The sequence below is a fragment of the Carcharhinus amblyrhynchos genome, chromosome 14, assembly GCF_965287045.1.
Source record: "Carcharhinus amblyrhynchos chromosome 14, sCarAmb.v2.hapA, whole genome shotgun sequence".
Classification (NCBI taxonomy): Eukaryota; Metazoa; Chordata; class Chondrichthyes; order Carcharhiniformes; family Carcharhinidae; genus Carcharhinus; species Carcharhinus amblyrhynchos.
This window is the reverse complement of record NC_137337.1, coordinates 47,394,619-47,407,671: the sequence shown is the minus strand read 5'-3', so window position 1 is coordinate 47,407,671 and position 13,053 is coordinate 47,394,619. Positions and strand designations below refer to the sequence as shown.

At 41.4% G+C, this 13,053-nt stretch overlaps 1 protein-coding gene across 1 annotated transcript; it reads left to right on the top strand.

Moving 5' to 3' along the window:
- The first annotated feature begins 5,038 nt into the window (after positions 1-5,038).
- nfkbiab (nuclear factor of kappa light polypeptide gene enhancer in B-cells inhibitor, alpha b) lies at positions 5,039-8,020 on the top strand. The gene is made up of 6 exons (XM_080202816.1): positions 5,039-5,401; positions 5,964-6,072; positions 6,387-6,597; positions 6,877-6,965; positions 7,072-7,320; positions 7,507-8,020. Exons 1-6 carry the CDS (start codon positions 5,151-5,153, stop codon positions 7,558-7,560), a joined length of 963 nt encoding a protein of 320 aa, XP_080058942.1. The 5' UTR covers positions 5,039-5,150; the 3' UTR covers positions 7,561-8,020.
- Positions 8,021-13,053: the final 5,033 nt, after the last annotated feature.

Sequence of the window (13,053 nt, the reverse complement as noted above, 5' to 3'; positions counted from 1 at the left end):
GATAGCTCGGGCTAGTGACAGGCAAAGGTGCACATAGTGTGACTCAGCTTGAGACGCCAACCAGGAGAAAGATAAAGTCGGTGAGTAGGGAATGGAGTTTCTGCTGGGGGTAGAAGTCAGTGGCTTCAGTCTTCCCAATGTTTAATTTGGGACTATTGCAGCTTATCCAGGACCGGATGTTAGATAAGCTGACAATGCAGAGACATTGAAAGAGTGGAGCAAGAAGTAGAGCTTCGTGTTGTCAGCATACTTACGGAACCTGCCATGTTGCTAAACTAAATGAATGGATAGAAAATAGGACAGGACTGAAAACATCTTTCGACATAGAGGCCCAGGGACAAGAGGAAAAGCCAGTGTAACAGATTTGCTGATTACCGCTGGATAGGTCAGAGTAGAACATGGCAATGGCAGTTCCCTGATGTCATGTGGACAATGACAATCATATCAAAGTCAACTCAGAAAGGATAGTAGGACTAGGGGGCATAGCCTCAAGAAAAAGGGGGGGCGGTTTAGAACGGAGTTGAGGAGGAACTTCTTCACTCAAAGGGTGGTGAATCCCTGGAATTCTCTGCCCGTTGAAGTGGTGGAGGCTGCCTCGCTAAATATTTTTAAGACGCAGGTTGATGGGTTTTTGATGAGAGAGGGGATTAAGGGTTATGGGGAGAGGGCGGGAATGTGGAACTGAGCCACGACAGATCAGCCATGATCTTATTGAATGGCGGGGCAGGCTCGAAGGGCTAGTTGTCCTACTCCTGCTCCTATTTCTTATGTTCTTATGTTCAAGAGACAGTTTGAGAAAGATAAAGAGGGTTTGTCTGCCACATACACGGTTGCATAGAATGCACATTCTGAGCTTGTTGAAGACAGTCTCCAGTGCTGTGAGAGCGCAGAAACCTGAATAGAAAAATTCAAATGTAAAGTTACAAAAGAGAATGGCTTGCGAATAGCATGTTGGAGTTTAAAAGGATGAAGGGGGCTCTTACTGAAACTTATAGGATACTACAAGGCCTGGATAGAGCGGAAAAACTAGAACCAGAGAGCAGAACCTCAGACTAAAGGGTCAATCCTTTAAAACAGAGATGAGGAAGAATTTCTTCAGCCAGAGAATGGTGAATCTGTGGAACTCTTTGCCGCAGAAGGCAGTGGAGACCAGATCATTGAGTGTCTTTAAGATAGATTAATAAGGGGATCGGGGAAAAGGCAGGAGAATGGGGATGAGAAAAATATCAGCCATGACTGAATGGCAGAGCAGACTCGATGGGCCAAATGGCCTAATTCTGCTCCTATGTCTTATGATGTGATGGACCAGGATGAGGTTAGAGCCAGTCAAAGATAGTAGTGGAAACTTGTGCGTGGAGTCAGAAGAGATAGGTGAGGCATTGAATGAATACTTTTCTTCAGTGTTCACTAAGGAGAGGGGCCATGTTTTTGAGGATGAGTGTGTGATACAGGCTGATAGGATGGAGGAAGTTGATGTTCTGAGAGAAGATGTATTAGCAATTTTGAAAAACCTGAGGGTCAGTAAATTCCCTGGGCCTGATGGGATACATCCTAGGATACTTTGGGAGGCAAGAGATGAGATTGCAGAGCCTTTAGCTTTGACCTTTCGGTCCACGGTGATTGTGCCAAAGGACTGGAGAGTGGCGAATGTTGTTCCTCTCTTCAAGAAAGGAAATAGGAATGACCCTGGTAATTATGGGCCAGTTAGTCTTACTTCGATGGACGGTAAGTTAATGGAAAGGGTCCTGAGAGATCGGATTTATGACCATTTGGAAAGATGCAGTTTAATCAGGGATTGTCAGCACAGTTTTGTGAGGGGTAAGTCCTGCCTCACAAATTTGATTGAATTCTTTGAAGAGGTAACTAAGTGTGTAGATGAAGTTAGAGCAGTTGATGTTGTATACATGGATTTTAGTAAGGCGTTTGATAAGGTTCCCCAAAGTAGGCTCATGAAGAAGATAAGGATGTGTGGGTTAGAAGGAACTGGCTGTCTCATAAAACACAGTAAAAAGTCTGACAACACCAGGTTTTAGTCCAACCGATTTATTTGATAATACTCACAAGCTTTCAAGGTTTCCCTCTTCGTCAGGTGAATGGAGAGTTCTGGCCTCAGACAGAGGCCAGAACTCTCCATTCACCTGACGAAGAGGGAAACCTCAAAAGCTTGTGAGTATTATCAAATAAATCGGTTGGACTAAAACCTGGTGTTGTCAGACTTTTTACTGTGTTTACGCCAGTCCAACGCCGGCATATCCACATCATGTCTCATAAAAGACAGAGGGTGGTGGTGGAGGGAAAATTTTCAGACTGGAGGCCAGTTACCAGTGGTGTACCACAGGGGTGAGTGCTGGGTCCTCTGCTATTTATGACTTTTATCAATGAGTTGGAAGAGGAGGCTGAAGGGTGGGTTAGTAAATTTGCTGATGACACCAAGATTGGTGGAGTAGTGGATGAGATGGAGGGCTCTTGTAGACTGCAAAGAGACATTGATAGGATGCAGAGGTGGGCAGAAAAGTGGCAGTTGGAGTTTAACCCTGCTAAGTGCAAGGTGATTCATTTTGGTAGAACAAACTTGAATGCAGATTACAAGGTCAACGGCAGGGTTCTGAGGAATGTGGAGAAACAGAGAGATCTTGGGGTTCGTATCAACAGATCTCTGAAGGTTGCCACTCAAGTGGATAGAACCATGAAGAAGGCTTATAGTGTGTTAGCGTTTATTAACAGGGGGTTTGAGTTTAAGAGCCGTGGGGTTATGCTGCAACAATACCAGACCTTGGTGAGACCACATTTGGAATATTGTGTGCAGTTCTGGTCACCTCACTATAAGAAGGATGTGGAAGCATTGGAGAGAGTGCAGAGGAGATTTACCAGGATGCTGCCTGGTTTGGAGGGTAGGTCATGTGAGGAAAGGTTGAGGGAGCTGGGGCTTTTCTCTTTAGAGCAGAGGAGGATGAGAGGTGACTTAATAGAGGTTTATAAGATGATGAGGGGGATAGATAGAGTGGACGTGCAGAGACTATTTCCTCGGGTCGATGTAGCTGTCACTAGGGGGCATAGCTTTAAGATTCATGGTGGAAGATATAGGAGGGATGTCCAAGGTAGATTCTTTACTCAGAGAGTGGTTGGGATCTGGAATGCACTGCTTGCTGTGATTGGATAGGCACATGGAGCACTAGAATGATAGGGAGTGGGATAGCTTGATCTTGGGTTTGGACATAGCTTGGTACAACGTCGAGAGCCAAGGGGCCTGTACTTGCTGTTCTGATCTATGTTTCTATATGTTTCTATGGATACAGGAGATGGCAACATGTTGAGGATTTTGGAGAAGAATTACAGATCACTATGTATGTTGAAATAAAATTCCTTAAATATTTTAATGAAAACTTCTAAAATTCATAAATTCTTCTTGCACTGCCATTTGCTTGTACTTTTGAATAAAAATGGTGGGATATGGGAATTCATCCCTCTTGAGAGATGCACTTGAATTTGACTGCAAATTTTCTATTATTACACTGGCAGGAGTTGTCCATGGCGTCCAACTGTAATTTATAGTAATGCCTCTTATTGCAAAAAATGCAGGAAGGAAAAAAGAGACTAAGGGAGGGTATTTTATCATTCATTTTATATAGTTTTCTGATTTTGATACATTTGCTGAAATTATTTTCCAGTAACAGTATATAATCAAGTATAATTCAATCCAAATTTTGAAACAGCAAAGTATTGCAGTCATAGGGTTGGCCTACATTGCTTAAATATATTACACTAGAGGTTTTAGAACATAGAACCCTACAGTGCAGAAAGAGGCCCTTCAGCCCATCAGGTCTGCACCAACCACAATCCCACCCAGGCCCTACCCCCATATCGCTACACATTTACCCACTAATCCCTTTAACCTACACATCCCAGGACACTAAGGGGCAATTTTAGCATGGCCAATCAACCTAACTCACACATCTTTGGACTGTGGGAGGAAACCCACACAGACAGGAGGAGAATGTGCAAACTCCATATAGACAGTGACCCAAGCCAGGAATTGAACCCAGGTGCCTGGAGCTGTGAAGCAGCACTGTGCTACCATGCCGCCCAAGAATGAGCCCTGGGCTCGTCTGGTTTTTAATGACCAAAACACTGGAGCTTGTTTTTCAAACAGTAATTAAAGTTTATTTGAATTCATCCTCTGGATGTGCACCTTTAGCAACCTGCAGAATTAGGTGCATTGGCCATGCTAAATCCTCCCTCAGTGTATCCCAACAGGCGCCCCAGTGTGACCAGTAGGGGATTTTCACAGTAACTTCATTGCAGTGTTAAGTCTACTTATGACCCCAATAAAACTTTTTAACTTCTTAAAAGTATGCAATTGCAAGACGATGACGAATTGACTCAGTGCATATTATTTTAATGCATTCCCCTCCTCGCCCTAGAAGCCGTTAATTAGAAAATCAAAGGTCATCTTGTTTCAAAACCACCCTCGCTTAAATTCCCCCCTCCCATGCAGACTTTCCAGGTTACTGCTTTGGAAATGATGCACAGGGTGCATAACGTTGAATGCCAAACAGCGTCTACCAACTTTTTTTTGGACCGTCTGTTCCCGTGCACACGGTACACCAACGAATGGGACTTTCTTTAATATGTTCACACAGCTTCCGAAATTTCCAACCACTGCACCAAACCTCACCACACAAAAAAAACTGGAAAGGCTCCAGTAAATGTAAACCAAAAAAAAATGAATGAATGCAGAACAATAGAATGTGCATAGGACACAAATCGTATGGGTGCTAACAGTAGTGAGAATTTTTTGTTAATTACAGGGTGTTCCTTCTGGGATGTCCTGTGCATTTCTGACCTGAGGATAGAGTAGGGATTTTCCCCTCTTTCCCCATTCGGTACATCTGGTTCTTTTTTGAACTTGAACACACGAACTGATCTGGAATTTCCCAGAGAAAATCACTTTGCGAGACTGGGCGGAGAACATGAGGCTCCGCCCCAAAGAGGACTTTTATAAAATCGCTGCTTGCCAAGTAACCTCTACAGTGCAGAGTTGAGTGTGGCAGTACGATTTGGTGTTGTGTTTCGCTCATTGCCTTTTTTTTTGAGGGGTTTTTTTTTGTTGGCTTTTCCTTCACTGAGGAAACTCCTGGTGCAAAGAAGTGATGGCCGATCCCATGTTGTTTAATGTAGATGAGCAGAGGCAGTACGGTGGGAAGCTGGATTACCCGGGCGGCTCCGTGCAGCCTGGAGCTGGGAAGCAGGCTCCGCTGTGCGAGGAGCGCTGTGACAGTGGCATCGGCTCAATGAATGAGAAAGACGAGGAGGTACTGAGAGAGATCCGGGAGTTGAGCCTGGCTGACAAGCCACAGGCACCACAGTACTGGAAAGACTTCGTCTCGGAGGATGGAGACACGTAAGTCATCTGGAGACCTTTTTTTTGTTAATAGAATAAAGATTAAACTTTAATAAGTAAACTTTTAAGATAACTTGTTTTAAAATAATTTCACATGTAGAAACTTAGAAATGTTCCCAAAAATCGCGCGTTGGAGAAGCTAGCTGGAAAAATTACCCAATTCCTTTGAAATAGCTAAATGTTTCCAAACACCCCAAAGGAAGATAACCAAAGATTAAGGCCACGGTGTAAAGTGGAATACTTGGTTATGGCATTTTTATTCCGATTGTTTGTATTTTTTGAAAGGGTTTAAAATGAAAAGATTATAGAAATGATTCTCTCGACGAGTATATAAAAAAAAACCCGTCGTGTGGCGGCGCTGGGCGGTGCAGTTCCTGTTCGAGGTTGGAAAGTCCCTGGCAGGCAGCCAGCTCGGTGACTGATAAATATTTAACTGTGGAAAGTACCCAAAAAACCCGAGCTTGCGCAATCCTGGAGAGTTCCAGTGCTGAGTTGCTGCGCCGAATTCCCCTGTTGTAGCAAGTTTTTTTTTAAAGTGGCATTCCCCTTCTCTCTTTTTCAGATTTCTGCATTTGGCCATTATCCATACAGCCAGTGATATTGTGTTGGAAATCCTCAACAATACCCTTGCTGGAGATCCGTACCTTCACCAGCAGAATAACCTGAAACAGGTAAATATTTGTAATCGATTTACAACGGGGTTTTGCACTGAATTTAACAGGAGTTTTGCATTGTGGTTTTAAACCTAATGAATTGGCGAGGGTACTGGGCTGATTATAATGTGAACACATTGTTCTCACCAGGAGCAGCTAAATGGGGTGGTTCCTGTTTACACTGGAAAGTCCCCAGCATATTAATAAATGCAATAGCTGGCTGCTGGAGCGTAACTAACTCCTGTATGTTGCAGCTTTCTTTAGTGCACTGTTTCCATGGTTTGATCTGCAGTATTCTAACTGGCATTCTTTGTGTTTTTTTTATTATTCAGACTCCCATGCATCTGGCAGTGATCACCCAGCAGCCTGAAGTGCTACGTGCTTTGCTGTGGGCAGGAGGGGATCTGGGACTCAGGGACATTAATGGCAACACTCCTCTGCACATTGCTTGTGAGATGAATTTGGCCTTGTACGTGAAGACCATCAGTGACTTTTTAACCAGACATGATACCAGAAACCTTTTGGACAGCAAGAACTACAATGGTAAGGTTCTCTGCTATATTTATAGTTCAAATAGGAATTCTAATTTTCCAGAACAATTTCTACATTTTCAAAATTTAAATTAGTGTAAAGTGCAGTTTTGGATTTTGTTTAAAATCAATATCTGTAGCAATCCTATAGCTAACTGATCTGGAAGATTCCTTTTCTTGACAATAAGCATGCAACTTAAAAGTTTTAATATAATGACCAGAAACTTAATGGGCTAGGATTATTTGATGAGTTACTTGCATATTTTTAAGACTTTTCTGTTTTACGTTATAGGTCTTACATGCTTGCAGTTGGCAGTCAAGAAAAGACTTCATGAGATGGTGAAATACTTAACTCAACTTGGCGCTGACATTAACGCTCAGGTATTAATTGTTTACTTTCTAATATCTCAGTTGGCACATTGAGCAGTGACTTTCTGGTTTTCTCTTGCATGGCAAGTACTAATGGCGAGCTTTGTTTTCTCCACAGGAACCATCAAGTGGTCGGACAGCTCTCCATCTTGCAGTGGAAGAGCAGGATCCTGAGATGGTGTCACTATTAGTGCACTGTGGAGCAGACCCCAATGTGCTGATGTATAATGGCTGCACACCTTATCACCTGACCTTGGGAAGAGATGCTTCCAGAATACAGACAGAACTCCTCAGGGTGACAGATCCATCTCTATGCAGAGTTTGGGAAGAAGAACAGATGTGGGAATCTGAATCACCTGATTGGGATGTAAGTATGCTGAAAATGAACTTATTTAACTGCTGAAGAGTAGAAATAATGTAATTAATATGGTACATGTCTAAGTAAGCATATTTTGTAGATTAATACCATTACCTAATTAGTATAATGTGAGGTAATGGCATGAAAATGTTTGCCACTGGAATTGTTGCTAATGTGTAATTCATTATTTCCTAGATACCCTTTTCTTATGATGACTGTGCCATTGGAGGACTCCCACTCAGGTGTTGAAGCTGCTTTTGGCATTGCTATTCCCAAAATTTCTGTACATCAATTCATCTGCAAAGAACTGGCAATGCATATGGAAGTGTGGTTCCCTATAATTTCATTCGATGAATACCTTGAAATGATGAACACTAAGATTTCCAAGTCAGAGTCAGGTGGCCAATGCCTTGCCGTCCTAAATAAATTATGAGCCGTCCAAGAGCAGAGAACAGTGTTCCAGACTTTGCTGTAATTGGGATAGTGTAAAGTGATCATTTGTATGCACTGTTTTCAGTTATTATAACTGATAACAGGAGACTGAAATGTGTAAGTTTTTCTACGTTAAGTTTGTGCATATTTTTAATGTATAGTTTGTAAATGTGTAAAATATTGTAATTATTGTACATATTTTTCTACATCATAAGAATGTTTCCATTATGGTCTTATTTATTTTTGCCAAATAAAGATTATGAAAATAAAAACTGTTCATGGGTTGAGGTTGTGCATTCAGTTTAAATTACCATTTCTCTTAGCTTCCTAATTTTCTTTGAACTTGAACCTCGTGGAAAAGAATCCCCTCTCGGCAGAAGAGGCCATTTAGCCCATCAAGTTTGCACCAAATCTCTACAGTACCTTATCAAGGCCCTGTTCACATAACTCCATAGTAATGGCTAATCTATCTAACCTACACATCTTGGGACTAAGGGGCAATTTAGCATGGTCAATCCATCTAACCTGCTCATCTTTTAGACTGGGAGGAAACCGGAGCACCCGTAAGAAACCTATGCAGACAGGAAAAATACATGAACTGCACAGTTACCCAAGGCTGGAATTGACCTGGGTCCCTGGCACTAAGTCAGCAGTGCTAACCACTGCACTTAATGTTTTGAATGTCTATGATTATAACTTCCAAATGGACCAAAATTCCTAATCTACATCTCCAATTATCAGCATTACATTTATAGCTACATATTGTGGAGAATTGGAAAAGTTCACTCAACAAAGGGTTAGAAGAAACAGCATTGTTATTGGGATAAGTCAAAACTTGTAATATGGCTGATTAGTAACCATACAGAGGAACTCCATGTACGGAAAATGAAAATAAACTTAAAAATTAACATAACGTTTCATTTGCAGCTGAGCAATTCTATTTCATATAGTAGAATCCCTACAGTGCAATTTGGCCCATTAAGCTTACATCAACAACAATCCCATCCAGGCCACACCCCATAACCCCATGTATTTACCCTGCTAATCTTCCTGACTTAAGGGCAATTAAGCATCGCCAGCAAACCTAACCTGCAGACCTTTGAACTGTTGGAGGAAACTAGAGTGGCTGGAGGAAACCCATGCAGACGCAGGGAAAACATGCAAACTCCACACAGTCACCTGCGGTCAGAATTGAACCTAGGTCTCTTGCACTGTGAGGCACAGTACTTGCAACTGTGCCACCCTTTACCAACTGTATGGAGTAATGGTTGAAGTGCTCCACAGCAAAATGGAAGTATGCACCTTCCATTATTCAGACCCTGGGAAGAACTGCAGGTGAATGAAATATGGACTTTATATCCAGCAAAGTATCCAACCCCAATTGCTATTGCAACACACCAGACTGGATTTCAAGTTTGTGTGTGCAAGGCCTTTATTAGTCATGTTCATGTAGTGCAGTGTGAATTGGATATTTAAGAACTGGAGATGGGTGGCATTGAAAATGGGAATGACATTGCAAAAGACAAAGATATAACAAAATATTTAATATTTGTATGTGGGTGGTTATATACTTAGATTGAAGTACAGTAACCAGATTAATTTTTAAGCATTTAGGATAATAAGGGAGTAAGATAGATGTTACATAAGAAAACTACAACATGGTTTGTTGTATCTGGACATATCTTGAAAATACACATTAGATCTGTCAGTTTCAAAAAAGGTTTACATTTCAGGCATTGATCCTTCATCAGACTAAAGATTTCACACAAAGGCTGGGCCTGCTTTATACTTCCAAAAAACCTGAAATCCAGATTTCCAACATTTGCAATTTCTCTTCATTTTACAAATTAATTCCCTAGAACATTGAGAATGTTGTACAGTTTGTTTTCTGTTTATGAAATCTGACACATTTTAGAAGAAGGCACATTGCTAGAATAATGTAGATGGCATTCCAACAATCCTAATAGATTGAGACTTTCAATTGTGATTATATTACATTTGAAATGAACATCCTGAGAAAAAGTGAATATAATTCCAGTGATATTTAGATCGGGGTCACAACCAATGATAGATGCTGGTCACCTTTAAGCAAGTGTTTGGGTCTTTGTCTTAATACAGCAAATGCAAGTTCAGGTGTTTGCTGAAATTGGACTTGAGTTTAGTTATTTCACACTTAGAAACAGCTCCAACAACATCTTATGGAGGCAACTTCATGAAGACAAATGAGATTATATACACTGCTAAATAGTAAATGTGTTAAATTTTACATTTTTAAAATCACGTAGAACCTAATTGTTGCCCATTTGGTCAGGACGGCACTCGGCTGGTTCTTAGCTCCCCAGTTATAATTCAAGAATCATCAACAATCATTTCTCCTCTTGCTCCTGATTCTGGTGTCTCCTAAGGATCGATATTTAGCAGCCTCCTGTTCCTTAGCTACCTGGCAACATCGTCTGAAAATGCTCTTGACAATATCCAATGTATCTCACCAACTCTCCCAACCCCCATCATAGTTTCTAATCTGTCAGACTGATCGTTGATATCCAGTACTGGGTGAGCAAACATTTCCTCCAACTAAATACAGGGAGGATCAAAGCCATAGGATGGGATTTTCCGGCTGCACTCACCTCAGAACTTGAAAATCCCACCTGAGTTTAATGGACCTTTGCAGGGTATGTCTCTGCCCGTTACGATTCCCGTGGTGGGTGGGATGGGAAAATTCCACCCACTGTCTCAGTCTCTGTTCCCTAGTCATTCCACCCTTCGCATTTGAAATTGCTTGTGGGTGGAACAGATTGTCTGCAACCAAGGTTTCACATTTGACCCTGAGATAATCTTCTGACCACCTGTCTCAGCCATCACTAAAACTGATTTACACCTTCCCAACATTAGCCAATGGTTCAGATCATCTCCTGCTAAAACCTTCATCCATGCCTTTGTTAACTCTAGAATCGATTATTCCAATGTACTCCTGACCAGCCTCTTAACTCCCCTATTCTCTAAACTCAGTGTCATCCAACTATCATTGCCTTGTCCTATTTTGCATTAAGTTTTTTCATATATCTATTCATATCTGCTCACTCATCAATGCTGGCTCCCGATTATGGAACACATTCTTTTTAAAATTTTTATCCTTGTTTTCAAATTCTCTCCTATGGCCTCGCTCTTCCTTATCTCTGTAACCTCCCGCAGCCTCACAACCCTCCAATTCTGTCTATCCTTGCTTTTAATTGGTCTGTTATTGGTGGCTGCTATACAAGCTACCTAGACCCTAAAGCCTGGAAATTCCTCCCTAAACCTCTCTGACTTTCAATCTTCTATTAAGATGCTCCTTAAAACCTATCTCTTTGACCAAGCTTTTGGTCAACTCCTAATATGATTCGGAGTCTAATTTTGCTTGATAATGCTCCTGTGAAGTCCCTTGGGGCATTTAACATTGTTAAAACACATGTTGTTGTTTGTTATTTTTTCCTTTTTAAAGAATGGCCTCTGACTCTACTGATCTAGCCACTCATTTGCCAGTTTCTATCCTCTGACCAGAATGTGCCTTTGTTCCGTTTAGCAGTTCTTCAAAGCTGAGAGACATTTGCTCAAATCATCATCCATAGTTGGACTTGCCTGGATTTTCCCTTGAAAAGCCTAAAAAATAATTGACTTTTTGTTGTCTTGAATGAGCATGCTAAAATTCAAGTGTTTTGGAAAACTTACTCCAGCTAAGTCATTGGCCAGGATTTTCTTTTGTATCAGAGGGAAGTAACAACTACTGGTATCAGTACAGAGAAAGTACAAGGATCCTGTGATAGAAACAAGGTGTTTTCTGAATGTTACTTTAAAACTGTACTGGAAAGATTAATCTGTTTGTTGTGCATAGTTTCTCCTAAACTCTATTATCAACTTCAATGTTTTGAGTAAAGTCAATCATTTCAATGTAATGGTTGGAGTCCGAAGGAATGCAGGTTGATGGCTGTTTCAAAGCCTCATGTGTTACTGCAGCCTCTTTGTTGTCTTGGGATACAGTGAGAAAAGTATATTTTGTTCAGAGTAGTTGCAAAATAGGACAAGTCGCCACTGATACAGTAATCACATAATAATCCCCAGTTACGGTCTCTACATGTCACAGTGACATGGCACAGTGGTTAGCACTGCTGCCTCACAACGCCAGGGACCTAGGTTCGATTCCTGGCTTGGGTCATGTCTGTGCGGAGTCTGTATATTCTAACCGTGTCTGCACAGGTTTCCTCCCATAGTCCAAAAGATCGTGTTGGTTAGTTGCAATGGCCATACTAAATTCTCCCTCAGTGAACCTGAATGGGCACTGGAGTGTGGCAACTAAGGGATTTTCACAGTAGCTTCATTGCAGTGTTAATGTAAGCCTACTTGTGATATTAATAAATACAGTTAAACATCACTGTAAAAAAGTCTTGAGTTACCATTTGTGAATGGCCCTTGTTGTGATCTTCAAGAACAAGCCTCTCTGTATCATACATGGCTATTCATTTAACGATCACTAAAACGAGGTTATATTAAAATAGCTGGAACAGAATGAATCTGTTCTGTTAATCAAGGATCATGTGCTGGATTTTCCAATCTGGTGGGAACAGGAATAAGAGCGGGTGCACATTTTTCTTTATTATTCATTTGTGGGATGTGGGTGTTCCTGGTTGAGCCAGCATTTATTGCCCATCCCTTACTGACCTTGCATTGAATAGCTCGCTTGGTCATTTCTGAGTCAACCACATTGTGTGTATCTGCTGTCACATGTAGGGCAGGCCAGGTAAGGATGGCACATTTCCTTCCCTAAAAGATATTATTAAACTGGATGGGTTATTAGACAATCGACAACGATTTCATGGTCATCATTAGAATTTTAATTGTAGATTCTTATTGAGTTCTAATGTCACCATCTGATGTGTTAGGATTTGAACCCAAGTCCCCAGTCCCCTGACAATAACACTATGTCATCACCTTGCAAAGTACATTCCCTAAGGGCAGCACTGGGCCCTGCTACAACAAAAACAGAAAACACTGGAAAATTTCATCAAGTCTAACAGCGTCTGTGGTGGGAAAATAGAGCCAACATCAGCCTGACTCAAAATATTAGCTCTGTTCTCTCTCTGCTGAAGTTGTCACACCTGCTGAGATTTTCCAGCATTTTCTGTTTCCATTTCAGATTCTAGCATCCGCGCTATTTTGCTTTTATCTTTATGTTTCACTCACTGGATCCCACTGCCTACAGAACATGATTCAATTTTCAAAGGGAAGAGGGATTCTGAAACCTGCACGCCTCACACCTCCCAATCAAATGCTTGT